This window comes from Gavialis gangeticus, unplaced genomic scaffold, assembly GCF_001723915.1.
Source record: "Gavialis gangeticus isolate Ggan-Ray unplaced genomic scaffold, GavGan_comp1, whole genome shotgun sequence".
In the NCBI taxonomy this organism is placed as follows: domain Eukaryota; kingdom Metazoa; phylum Chordata; order Crocodylia; family Gavialidae; genus Gavialis; species Gavialis gangeticus.
In genome coordinates, this window is record NW_017729011.1 from 8145101 (window position 1) to 8159035 (window position 13935).

Genomic DNA, 13935 nt, shown 5'->3' on the forward strand with positions numbered 1-13935 from the left:
TTCATAAAGGCATGCAGTGTGTGTGTCACTTTGCCATGAAGCATTGTATGCTGGCAGCTGCCAGAGGCAGGGTATAGGGGTCTGGGTCCATTCCCGGGTGCCGTCTGATCGCTTGGTGTTCTCGTGAAGAGTTTCTAAACTAATTGCTCTTCTTTTCTGCTGCCTGCAGCCCCTCCAAGCAAAGTGTCCTTATTTCCTTAAAATAAAGCCATCAAGTGCTCTCTCCTCCTGGCTTTCGGGATAATTGGTCAAACTGAATTCAGGATTCAGGTCTCCCTTCATTTTTTTTTCTTTTTAAGTTTAATGAAATCAGCTCAAGCCTGGGGTGAACCCGAGCTCACCATTTCAAACGGCACCAGGCAGAAACCCTGGCTGCACTCCAGCCACGTTGAAGCCCCTGAAAAGTTGTTCTGAATGAGTTTCTGAGGGAAATGAGACTTGGCTGCACAGGGGCCGCAGCCTACTTCTGACAGACTGTCAAGGATCTTGAGCATTTGCTCACATTAATCAATTTGGGATAAACTTGAAAGGGACCGAGATGCTTGGTGCAGCATTAGAGCCACTTAAATTTAGCCATCCGTCATCTATCAAAGAGCCCCACTTATTATTAGAAATATTTCCATCTGTTGAAAGCCCTCTGTTTAGTTTTGTAAAAGCGTTCTCTCATTTTTTTCCCCCTTTTCTCCCCATCTGTATCAGAAGTATAATCTTTGCTGGGGAAAAGGTTTCCCACAGCTCTGAAGACTGGCACTGGGTAAACAGCCTGGTGTTCAAATGGAAACCCTGTCCAGTGATGTTTGAAAAGTAAGGGATGTTTTTGCCTTTGGGCTAGGCTAAGGTTTGAGGGGACCTCACTGTATCACCTGCTTAACCTCACTGGAGACCAGTGCAAAGTGAGAATGGGTGGGATAGTAGAAGGGACTGACATCTTTCTGCTGGCATCTCTTGCCATTTGTATTGCTGAGATCACTTCAGCAAAACTGATGACTTGGATAGATGTCCTAGAAAGTGTTTCTGATGCTTCTCCAAACTTCCCTGAACCTTTCAAGAAGACTGGACTTAATGGCTTTTTTAACGTCTTTCTAAGTCACAAATAGTGTGAGATCAGCTTTCAGCACTGGAGTTTGGTGCTTTTCTTTTGTGGTGTTTTGTCCTTTTTTCCTCTGAATTGCTTGTATTGAATGTTCATTAAAGGCAAAGGAGAGACAGAACTAAAAAGTGCAGTAACCCCCACGCGAGTGCCAGCAGGAGGGGAAGTTACTTATCAGCTTAGGTTTTGAGTGGAGCTGGTTGGAAAGCAGAACTGGTGTCACATGGGACACTGATATTTCAGATGACTGGGGTTTTATTTTTTTTTGGCCTAAAAGAAGGTGCAAAGCTGAAATTTTTCATGAAACAGAAATTCTGAAAATTTCCATTTAAAAGACCTTATTGAAATGTTTGCTTTTAATGACAATACAAAATGAATGATAATCTAAAATGTAAAATGCAATACAGAGTATAGTATATGTAATTATTACATTTATATTCATCTAAGCCAAAAACATTTCCTTAATTTTGGTTTGTTCCACTGAAAATCGGAGTGTGTAGCAATGCTCTTGTGTGTGTTGTGCTTGTGCCCTGATCACTGTTGGAATAATTCATGGATCTTTCTGATGGACTCTCTTTTCTTCTCCTTCTAGCAATCTTCCTTTTACCAGCTTCTCTATGCAGGGTGGCCGGTGAGTATGTTGCTTACGTAAAGTCTACGTAGGAATGTCTTGCCTGAAATATTAAATCAAGATGAATATTTGTCTTAAAGAAATGCTATAGCTCAAACCAGTTGTGGGTTTGACCCAGAAATTATTGGGTGAAATTCTCTGTCGTGCATTATGCAGGAAGTCAGATTAGATGGTGTTTAATGAACCGATCTTTAAAAGTTGGAGCAATGCCAGAAAAGCGCATCACAGAAGGGTGAAGTGCCTCAAACTTCCCTGTGCATCATAGATAAGCCTCAGACCGAAGAATGAATGGAAGCAGGAAATGGACAACCCGGTGTTAAATATCATAGAGGTTCTGTTCTCCAGCTCTGCTGGGTCCCCCCTTTTTCATTTAGGTAGAAATGAATCTCTTTTTTATCGTCTTAAATGCTCTTTCTCTAACCGTTTCATGGAGTTTATTTTCATGTTTCTCTCCATCTTCTAGCCATGTAGCACTGACCATTACTTAGCCACTTTTGGAATGAGCCTTCTTCCCCAGAGCTTCTCTATGTTGCATCCTGTACCATGTCTCAGATAAAGCATTTCTTTCCCTCGGTTCATTAACTCTCAGTGTGATGTTTCTGAATGGGACAGAAGGGTTTGAACCTGGAATCTCTATATCTACAATCGTGAATCCTGAGTACCTGAACTAGAGAACCCAGGTTCTTTTGCTCCGAAGACTATACCAATGTCATAAATCCCTATGCAAGGAATAGGTAGCAGATGAATCATAGAATCAATGAGTGGGAAGGGACCTAGACAGATCATCTAGTCTGACCCCCTACCATGGGCAGGAAGGAGCACTGGGGGTGGCAGGGGTCATAAGACCTCAGCCAGGTGCCCATCCAGTCTCCTCTTGAAGATTTCCAGGGAAGGTGAGAGCACCACCTCTCTGGGAAGCCTATTCCAGGTTCTGGCCACCCTTACCGTGAAGTAGTTCTTCCTAATATCTAACCTAAACCTGTCCTCCCTCAGCTTGTGGCCATTGTTCCTGGTGACCCCAAGGGGGGCCCTGGTGAACAGACTTTCCCCGAGTCCCTGCTGGTGGCCCCTGATAAAGTTGTAGATGGTGACGAATCAACTTAGTGGGTTAGCATGGGTTACATTAGTAGAAGTGAGAAATTCAAAAGCATATTCTGTTAACCTGTGTAAAATGCTGTAGGTGCCGTCAAAACATTTTGGGTTATATTTCAATCAATGATTCTGTAACAGGACCTATGGGGATGGGGGTGGAGAGGGGCAGGATTTGAACAGAAAATTATAAAGAGGATGGTGATAAGATAATCTGCCTGTCTTCAGGGGACAAGACAATAGGTAATGGTTTGTAATTTCAGCATTGAAAATGTAGTTGGGTATTCGGAAGAACTTTCTATCTATGAGGAAAATTAAGCACTGGAATAGATTACCTAGGGAGGCTCTATGGCATCTCCATTCCTGGAAGTGTTTATGTACAGATTGGACAAATACTTGAGCTGGAATGGTTTAAACAGAAATTACCCTTCCGTGAGTAGGGGGCTGAATTAGATAACCCCATGGAGGTCCCTTCCGACTCTGTTTTCCATGATTCTACCACAAAAGCACAGGCCATATGTTATAAATCCTCCAAGAAAAACTTCCAGATTTCTTCCATGTGATCCTTTTTTTCCAAATAATTTGATACCTGCGCATATTTTACTACCTATTTTGTTTTAAATCCAGAGACAGCCAGGGCCTCCTGGACCCCCAGGACATCCAGGAAAGCCAGGCCTGACAGTAAGTAAGAGGGGGCGGGGGGGAAATCCTTTCACATTTTCCCAAGCCAGCTGAGTCCTCATAAATGTCCCCTCATATGTTTCTGCTTTCACTGTATAAACTTTTTAAGGCATTGTTTAGAACTGCTTGAACAACTTCGGCCTCAAATTTGATTCCTCTATCTGGCTGGTTTGCATAAGCTTATTTGCATAAATTTTTTTATAGCCATCTAAAAAAAAAAGAAAGGCCATAATTATATAGGTCCTACACAACCAGTCTTTGTGCTGACTCTGGCTGCAATTAGCAGGTAATACCCCAAAGGTTGTTGACCTATCTGATAATGCCAGCACACAGACAGGAAAGCAAGATAAGTGCTTTCAAATCAACTTGAATTAGAAATAGAGATAGGGAAGCAGATTGAGACTACATAAGAGGCAACTTCTGCCAGTGAAATTAAACTGGACAAAATTGGGGAAGAGGCATTTTATATACTGGCTTCCTGAAAGTATTATTAGCAGTAGAGGGAAGCTTTTAGCCTCTTGCCCCCGCCAGCATACTGGATGGTGTCCTTGTCATAAAGTAGGTGAACACTGGCAGAATAGCAAAGCAAGGGCTGTCTCTGTAGAACATGCAGAGAGCTTTGATGCAGATCACTCTGTCATGAAGCCTTTGACTGAGGTTTCCAATGGTACCTTTGTGTATTGTTCATTGTTTACCCTGTAATGGTATCTTTAAATGAGGCTGAAAGGCCCAACATTCTTTCAGCACAGTAAATACTGCAACATGAGCCAGGCTGGGTGGGGGAAAGGCTAACTTGCATTGATTTCACCTGTGTGTGCAGGGTCCACCCGGATATCCTGGGGAGCCAGGTGAAAAAGGCCAGCTGGGGTATGTGGTAAGTGCAGGCTTCATAAATCTACAGGCATGAGTTTGTGTTGGCATGCTCCGTGTCCAGGAGATTGCAAACTGTAGGGCAGGCGGACGCATTCTGGTGTCAGGCTCCTCTGTACAAAGGACCTTATTCAGAGGTGCTGAACATATGCAGCTCACAGTACAGTCACTGGAGTTTTGGGATCTTCTTAGGGGGAAAGACCCCAAGGTCTCTAAATGTATGTTAGAGATATCTACAAGACAGTCCATTCATGGATCTGAGACCTTAAACCTGGGTAGCAGGCCCATATGTCTGGCCCGCTCCACAGACCTCAGCTGAAAGTTTCTAAACTGTCTAAGATTTGGATGTCTGATATGCATTCAGATAGAAGGGACCCGAGTGTATGAATCTCCTAGGCACCTTGAATTTCAACCCTCTCCCTTCCTCCCCACCACCATCTTATTTAATGTGTACCTGCTTTCTGTGAAGGGGACTGGTCTTTTCTGAGTTAGCAATACTGTTCTCTAAGTGACTTTTCCCCTCACCAGTCCTCAACTGCGTCCGACTCACCTTCTCCTGTGTAGCCTTCACTTCCTCCTCACAATGACCAGCCTCCTCCAATACACCCATTTGTCTCAGCTGCTACAAATCCAGTTTTTGTGTTCATATGGACCAGACTTTTTCCCTGAACTCATTGCTGCTTTCTGGCAATATGCCCAAGAGTGTCATTATGACTCCTCCGTTCTTATCTCCAGAGCTCTCCCTGTCCTTTGCAGTCTCTGTCCCCAGCATTTCCAGGGACACCATCCAACCCACCCCTCACATGCCTTGTGGGAGGGGGCTTGGCTTCCTCGTACCCTTTTTTTCACTCATATTCTCTGTCTCCTCTTCTCTCAAAGGAATAAGTCTTCCCTTCCTTTTGCTTCTGCTTTGGAGATGAGGTATCTCCTCCAACCTACGTGCATTTAGTATAGAGAGGAGGGAGATGTATTCTAATCCTGGTGAACGTCAATTTAAATTGTTAGCAGATTGTCCATACAGAGCTATGAGGAGGAGCAAACATCTAGATATATTTTCATGTGGTGCTTGTCCTAATTTCTTTTGTGTTGCTGAGTTTCACTTGCTGAGTCAGCACTTACTGACTCTTTCAGACCACCGTGGAGATCGACAGGGAGCTCAGCCTGTCTCCAGTGCAACTAGTGCACAAATGGAGAAGCTGACGTCCCGCAGCTAAGCCCTAAATGTGATCTCTGAGTCTGAAAGAGGTGTCCAGACAAAGCTGGTGTCTGTTGGGCTTGCGAATGTCGAGCCCAAAGCCAAACGAGCATGAGATTGGCTGGCAGGGGAACGCTATCAAGATTTTGCTCAGATAAACCCTGTGAAGTTTGGTGGATCTGAACTACTAAACCCTCTTGTGCTTGCAAACATTAGGGTGGTCACTATTTGCAGTACTGATCCCTGACAGTTAGAGTCAGTGGAGGGACAAGTGAGCTGAATTTGTTTTCTTGAATCTCCATGGTGCTGCTAGCGGCTGTGCAAAAACTCAGTTCAGCCCACAGAGGCACCCAGACAAGGAGCACACAAACATCGCCAAAGCCTTTTGCAATATGAGATTAGATAGCAGAAATGAAGGCTCCATTTCTTTTTAAGCCCTTACCGAAGTGTGTTGTCACAGCTTTATCATTCCAAGCCCTAGCAAATGAGCTGCTCCTTGCACTAGCTTTTGAGAGACAGGCTGGAAGAAATGAGGAAAGATATTTAATGCCTGGGCCCATTTGGGCTGGTGAAGAAAGGGCTCTAACAAAGTGACCAGCCGCTATCAGAATGGAAAATCAGAAATCTCTTTGGGGCAATGTACAGACCATGCATGCAGCCTGCCTCGAGATGTCTCCTGTTTCAGGAGAAGAGAGGAGGGCAGTGTTGGGGAATACAGTAGTGATACACACGGTGTTGTGGCAGCATGTATTACCAGCTGCCAACATCTGGAAGGTTTCACTGCTCATGCTAAGGAAGCAGAATATAAACATTTGTGTCTGTCAGTGTAACTTAATCAAAAGGCACCAAAAGTTATTCACCCATTTGTGTAAACAGGATTTGCAAGGGGGGTCAGCAATTCATGGAGGGATTAGTGCAGAAATGAAAAGGAACCTTTTTCCCCCCTCTGCCTCAGAGTGCAGCTGTGTCCCTGATGTATTTTGGAAGCAGGTCTATATCCTAGGGAGGGGAAGGGGGTAGGAATAAGCTCCCAGCACTGGCTATCTCTGAACAAGACCCAGCTTTGCAAGGGGAGCTAAGTTTTGAGTTGCAGAAATTTCAAAGGGAATCTAAGCTTTAGATTGCAGAGATTTGAATAAGCTGCTTTGTTTTGTACTGGCCTCACCTTCTCAGCTGCCGTCTTTATTTCTGAGTCCTCTATCTTTCAATCTGCTCTCCCCACACACACCGGGAATATATGGTGTTGTGTGCCACACATGTAGAAAAGACCTGTTCTTTGTCACTTCCCAGAGACACGTGATTATTTTCCGGAGGCCTAGACCCAACAGACCGAGGAAGCCTCAGTCAGGCCTGACTACATGGGACTAATCCTGAATTCCCTTGCCCTCCTGCCAGCAGCGCTCCCATTTGGTTTTGGGGAGTTCAGCAATATTCCCAACCTCTGGCAGTGGATTAGTGCCCTGGGGAATAAAATCTTGTACACTGCCCATCTCTAACATGTTGCTATTGGACTGATCTTTACATGCGGACACAATATGTTGACTCTGCAGTAAAAGTGGAGCCGGTGCATGATGTACAGCCTTTTTTTGGGGTGAAAGTCGCTCCACTGTGGGGCAAAGGTCCCCCTTGGAATGTGCGTAACTAGAGACCAAAGTAAATTATAATGGCACACCAGTCATGTGCCTGCTTCTCAAGCCAGTGTCATCTCAGGGAAACCTTTTGCTTAATTCAAACACCTTTCCCTGCCACCTAGTAGCAGGTGCTGTAACAGTGCTTGGTTTGGGCAGCTTGGCTGGGGAGCTGATTGTACATCTGTTACTTATGACAGAGTAAATGTTACTGGGGAGCAAAATCTGGGGCATAATGCTTCATAATGTTCCTGCCCTGTGCCCGCATCTTTTGGCTCTGCAAATCTAAGAGGCAGAATCCTGTTGCTAACCCAAGGCTCCAGTAGTCGGTACTGGACAGCACTAGTGGGAAACAGTGCTGCTGTGTTTGTATATAGTTGTGCAGGTACTTATCCATACTTGTAGTCTGCATGCTTTCCAGAGTGGGGTTGCTCTTTCTGTTCTGTGTTTGTATGCCCCTAACACAGCAGAAACTTGGCCCATCGCTTGGACTTCAAGGTGGTACCACAATACAAGGCCATAACGAACTTATTTTCCAAGGGAGTTGCCCGATAAGATTGCAGAGCCACTGGCCATCATCTCTGAAAACTCACGGCAATCAGGAGAGGTCCTGCATGACTGGAAAAGGGCAAACATAGTGCCCATATTTAAGAAAGAGAAAAAGGAGGATGCAGGAAACTACAGACCAGTCAGCCTTACCTCAGTCCCTGGAAAAATCATGGAGCACATCCTCAAGGAATCCATTTCTAAGCACTTGGAGAAGAAGAAGCTGATTAGAAACAGTCAGCATGGATTCACCAAGGGCAAGCCACGCCTGATCAATCTGATTGCCTTCTGTGATGAGATGATTGGTTCTGTGGATGTGGGGAGACCGGTGGATGTGGTATATCTTGATTTTTAGCAAGGCTTTTGATGCGGTCTCCCACAACATTCTCTCAGGCTAGCTAAGGAAGTCTGGGCTGGATGAATGGATTGTAAGGTGGATAGAAAACTGGCTGGAGCATTAGGCTCAGAGAGTAGTAATCAATGGCCCAATGTCTAGTTGGCTGACAGGATCGAGTGGAGTGCCCCAGGGGTTAGTCCTGGGACTGATTTTGTTCAGTGTCTTCCTCAAAGACATGGACGATAGCATAGAGTGCACCCTCAGCAAATTTGCAGATGACACCAAGCTGGGGGGGAGTAGTAGATACAATGGAGGGTAGAGCTAGGATTCAGAGTGACCTAGGCCAATTGGAGGACTGGGCCAAAAGAAATCTCAGGAAGTTCAACAAGGACAAGTGCAAAGTCCTGCACTTAGGACAGAACAATCCCATGCATCAGTAAATGTTGGGGGCTGACTGGCTGGGCAGCAGCTTTGCAGAAAAGGACCTGTGGGTCACAGTGGACAATAAGCTAAAAATAAGCCAGCAGTGTGCCCTAGTTACCAAGAAGGCTAATGGTGTACTGGGCTGCATTGGTAGGTGTGTTGCCAGCAGGTCAAGGAAAATGATTATTTCCCTCTATTCAGCACTGGTGAGGCCACATCTGGAGTCCTGTGTCCAGTTTTGAGCCCCACTCCACCCACTACAGAAAGGATGTGGACAAATTGCAGTGAGTCCAGTGGAGGGCAACAAAAATGGTGAGGGAGTTGCGGGGCACTTATGAAGACAGGCTGAGGGAACCGGGTTTATTTAGTCTAGTGAAGAAAAGACTGAGGGGGGATTTAATAGCAGCCTTCACTCTCCAGTTTGCCCACCTGAAGGGACTTTCAAAAGAGGATGGAGCTAGACTGTTCTCAGTGGTGGCAGATGACAGAACAAGGAGCAGTGGTCTGAAGTTGCAGCAAGGGAAGTTTAAGTTAGATACTAGGAAAAATGTTATTATTAGGAGGGTAGTAAAACACTGGAACAGTTTGCCCAGAGAGGTGGTGGCATCTCCATCCTTGGAGGTTTGTAAGACCCAGTTACACAAAGGTTTGGCTGGTATGATCTAGTTGGGGCTGGTCCTGCTTTGAGTAGGAGGTTGGACTAGATGACCTCCTGAGGTCCCTTCCAACCCTCACTTTCTGAGATTCTGTGAAACACCCCAAATGTGTGTTAGCGATGGGCTGTTCAACAGGGCATATGTCTACACTGGAACTTGACCCTCACATCCTAAAATCCAAATTACACCAAAAGAGAATCTCCGTTCTCCTCTCTACACACTCCCTCCTGCTCTTTTTCCACTGCCTATATACACCTCTCTTCTCTGTGCCTTCTGTGCTGGGTGCAGTGTGTCTACCATGTGTTCCAGCCCTTCTTCTGTGTGCAGGGTTCAGAGCATTAATTGTGTTGGAACAAGCAGACATATCTATATGGCTTCCTCTCCAACCTCCTCACTTTCCCTGGGTGCACCACAGGCCAGCAGCTAGGCTGAGCAGATGACTCGGAGCAGCCCTGGGTGCACACCCCAGGGCTTCGCACAGTTGGTCTGTCTTGGAAAGCCTGAGAGCAGCATTGGGGTGGGGCACTTGGGGCCACTCCTGAGCTGTCTACTCCACCACTTGCCACCAGATTGGGACCAGTGAACAGGCCTTTACTTTGTCAACAGCAGACCCAGGGGCAGGAAGGAAGTCATGCAGACGTGCCCAGAGGGATCTCAGGCTTGCTTGAGTTAAGGATCCTTGCGTTTATCTGCTTGTGGTGGGGGATGAGGGTGGACACTTGTCCACATACAACAGAGCCTGGAAAAGCTTGGGTTTGGTTCAGACTGGGCCTGTTTTTCGTTTTGCCTGCTATTAGTTCACAGGTTCCTTGTCAGAGGGACCTCAAAGAAGATGTTGATAACGAGTGGTAGGTAAGCTGGCACGGGGCCAGCTGCTCCAGGTGGTGCGGCAGTGGAGCTGCTGAGCCGACCTCTGAGAGATGCAGCCTGCACTACAGCCAAAGCACTGCAGTGCCAGCAGCAAATGGGCTGAGCAGTCTGGCTCCAGCTCAGTTTTGACTGTCAAGGTTTAATGACGACGGGTGCCCAAATGACCCTGAAGCAAACTCGTTGGTGACGTCTCTCATCTTTCCTTCTGCTCTTTTGCTGTCATTGCTCGCAGCACTTTTTTTTTTGTCCGTCTTCAGAGCTGCTGTCACATGTCTGATTTTTTTTCATGGAAGCTGAACAGCTTGTTTTCATTCTAACTTTTCATTCCAAGTGACACCCGCTCCCCTTCTGTCCAGCACATGGGGAGCTGGACCAGGGACCTCCAAAGCTAAAGGTCTCAGCTGCTACAGCTGGAGCTTAAAAGTCAGGCCTTTCTAGCTGGGGGCTGTTACAACTCATATCCTCCATGCTCAAATAGACCATATAGTCATACAAACAAAAAGCAGAATCACAACCAGACCTGGGGACCATTGGATTTTATTGCTTCTGCTTGTAACATTTCTTTGGTTTTGATGATATTATTCTAAGTTGCAATAAAATCCACTGGACAGAGCCCTAGACTCAGGAGACATCCATTTTTTTCCATGCCCCACTTTTGTCACTCCTGCCTCCATTTCTTTGCACTGCCCCATGTCTCTCTTGTCTATTTGGGTTCCAGGTCTTTGGAGCTAGGTCAGGGCTGCACACTGTATGTGTAATGTGTACAGCTCAGTGATTTCTGCTGAGGCCTTCCTTGAGCCACCAAAATAGAAATAACACTCATTGCACCCCAGAATCAACATTTAAAAGCAGCATTGAATAAAATGTTTCAACCAGACTTTCTTTCACTGAGAAGAGCAAATTTAGCAGCAGCAAGATGTTTCTCAATCTCATATCGATTGCACTGAATTCATTGTTTTGGGGAAGGGTAGAATCTGAAGAAACTGAGATGTTTTGTCTGTATCATTTTCTATGTGATGCATTTCATGTTTTAAAAAGGAAAGTTTTCCAGTTTCAAAATTTGCCCATGATTGTATTTTTAAAAATATCACATTTTAAAAAGCATTCAAGATCAAAGTGAAACATTTTGTTTTGGGCGAGACCAAATGTTTTGCTTTGATTTGCAATTCCTTTAAAAAATGTGGGGGGACCTATTTTTTTTTTCTCCAGGTTTTCCAGCCAACTGTAAAATTCCTTTATTTTTCTATATCTAGTTAACAGAAACAAGGTCAGAGAGTCTGTATAAAGTATTGCATGTATTAGAGAGCCTCTAAGTTCAGTGATCAGAAACAGATGTACAAGGCTTTTGCTTGACCTTCTCCTAATGTAGTTCTACTTCTTTTTTTTATCATGTGGCTTCTGCTTTTTTTTGGTTTAATAGATCATTTTTGAGAGGGACTGTGGACTCCTGTGTATTTTAAAGTTCTCTCACTGGCTAATGGATAGAAGCGCTGTGCAAGCACTGTGCTGGCACCACCTGGGTGCAGTTTCCAAACACTTTGCACCACTGCTTTGGCACTTGTGTATGCTCCTGCCGAATGCTGTGCGCCAGTGTGGGGTTGGAATACACACACTAAGTTAATGGGCTCCAGCCTTAACAGCATCATGAGGACCATCACCAGATGCCTATGCTAACTCCAGTTGACTGCTTGCCAGTCCTCTCATGCATTTCCCTCTCCCTGACATCCGGAGACAAGCTACTACCAAGGCCCTAGGCCTCAAAGCCCAAGATCTGGACCATTCTTTGTACTCCAGCCTAGTAGCCACAAGCCAGAAAATCAACTACCAGTCTCAGAGCCTGTTCTCCACTCAGGCTAATAAGCTCATCAGATCTGCAGATGGCCTGTCACCGACAGCATGGACCTCCCATCAGTGGAGCAGACAATACGCTGCACAAGACCTGCAGCTACAGAACTTCATCCCCAACACCAGATTACACGCCCCAGGCTGGCAGCTGCCCCGCAGGGCCTGGACTGCTCTTCACCCTCTCAGAACAGATGCTGGATGGTTTAAGGTGAATCCATTCTTGGGGCCTCTCCAATGATGCTGGCTGCAGCTGTGCTGCTCAAACTCAGATGACTGACCTCATCATCTATGAATGGCCTTATGGCCCTCGTTCAGATGCCCATGGTCTTATTGACATTGAGCAGTCTACCTGTTGCTGGCTTTCTGGCCTTTATGCTTCTGACATATGAGTGGGTGGCAACATTTGTTTCATCATCATCACTGTGCAAGTGCTGAAATCTATCACCGCATATGGTAGTGTGCAGGGCTTTTCCATCTCCATTGTACAAAAGGACAGGGAAATCTCAGCATTTGGCTTATGAGCTTTATAATGATTTGCATTCTTGTTAACCTTTCTACTCCATCCCGATTTCCTAATCCCTTCTGTCCCTTCATTCTTAACCATGCATGTAATGGAAATAAAACTCCTTTGCCTCCCTGGATGCAGCTGTTTTCCTCCATTCACACACAGATCTTATTGCTGAGTCCCAGGGTAGCACTGAATGACCAAGTGGAACTATACTACTTCACTTGCAACATTCCTCTGTCTCCTTTCATTGATTCACCTGTTTCTCTCTCTCCAGGGGGAGCCTGGACTCCAAGGATTTCCAGGAAGGGCTGGTTACCCTGGTTCAGATGGGCTTTCTGGCATGGATGGAAAGCCTGGTCCATACGGATTACCAGGAGAGCAGGTAAGAACATGGCCTTGTGGTGGGAGGATGAGTCTGTCGTTCATGAGGAGGAATTAGATGCAAAAACACCTCGCACAAATGCACCGAGAAGGCCGCAAGAGCCAACGCATTGTAGTCAGCAGCTGCTGAGAGTTGTGGACTGACTGCTTGTTTAATAAGAGATCTTTGCAGCCAAGAGGTAAAACGGCTGCCCCAGCGTCCCAGCTGGAGGTGTCTGTCCAGCCAGGAAGCAGAGACTGCTTAGCCTTCCTTCACCAAAGGATCCCCAGCCTATCAACCATTGACAGAGCAGCTAGGAGAGACTTGTAGGCACAACTGGAATAATAATGCCACAAGGCATTTGAAAAGGGAAAGAGAAATAAACATGCTTTTTCCCTTGCACAACAGGCCAGAGCTGGTATTGCTGGAATGTCCTGAACTCCCTCTGGGAATTTCTCCGGTATTGAGGGCTTGAGCTTACCACTGCATAGTATCCAGGGGCTTTTGCACCTAGTTTCCTAGGTGGTTTTTATAGCAGGGATACAGGAAAAATATGAGCGAGAAACTGTATTTCATCTATTTGTCTAGTTCATAAGCTCTGCTGTCTTCTTCTGTGGAGCTTATCAGTTATATGAGTTGATAGCTCTGCCCTTAGCTAGCCATGTGCAAAGTGTGGCATGTCCTCAGACAGAAGTGTATGACCTATGAGTTGAGAAGAAGGAGGACATAGAATTGTAGGATTCTGGCAGCTCCATATGGGCACAGAAAGATCCCTACATATACCTTTTGGAGGTGTATTGGCGGGGGGCATGTTGAGGTACTGCATTAATTCAAGAGTATATTTAGGCTCAGCCCAAATGAGACAGCTCTTAAATACCCCGTTGTTCAGAGAAAGCAGAAAAGGGGGGGTTGCTTGGACTTGCATCATTTTGCTTGTGGGAAGCAGAGAGCCACCAAGAAGTGGGCAGTGAGTTACTTTTGGTGCTGCGCAAGGAGGAGACCAGAAGGTAGCTACTTTTGGGCAGAGGGTTGATGGAGAGCAACATGGAATTGTTGACTGGGGACCTTGTCTCCTGCTATTCTCATGGTGTTTGGGGAAACAAAAGATGCCAGCAGAGCTTGCACACATTCTTTGTAAACAGGATTTTACCCAAGAAATGCCTGACTCTAGGCTCAGTTTCACCTAAAAAAAAAAAAAAAAAAAA

General features: G+C 45.7%; 1 protein-coding gene across 2 annotated transcripts in view; it reads left to right on the plus strand.

Annotated features, from left to right (window-relative positions):
- LOC109292865 (collagen alpha-1(I) chain-like) overlaps positions 1-13935 on the plus strand; it is a 197747-nt gene that overhangs the window by 118659 nt on the left and 65153 nt on the right. For both annotated transcript variants that reach the window (XM_019510486.1, XM_019510487.1), the window contains 4 exons: positions 1683-1721; positions 3438-3491; positions 4312-4365; positions 12644-12751. In XM_019510486.1, the coding sequence (XP_019366031.1) occupies positions 1683-1721; positions 3438-3491; positions 4312-4365; positions 12644-12751 (255 nt within the window). The remainder of the gene's footprint in view (positions 1-1682; positions 1722-3437; positions 3492-4311; positions 4366-12643; positions 12752-13935) is intronic.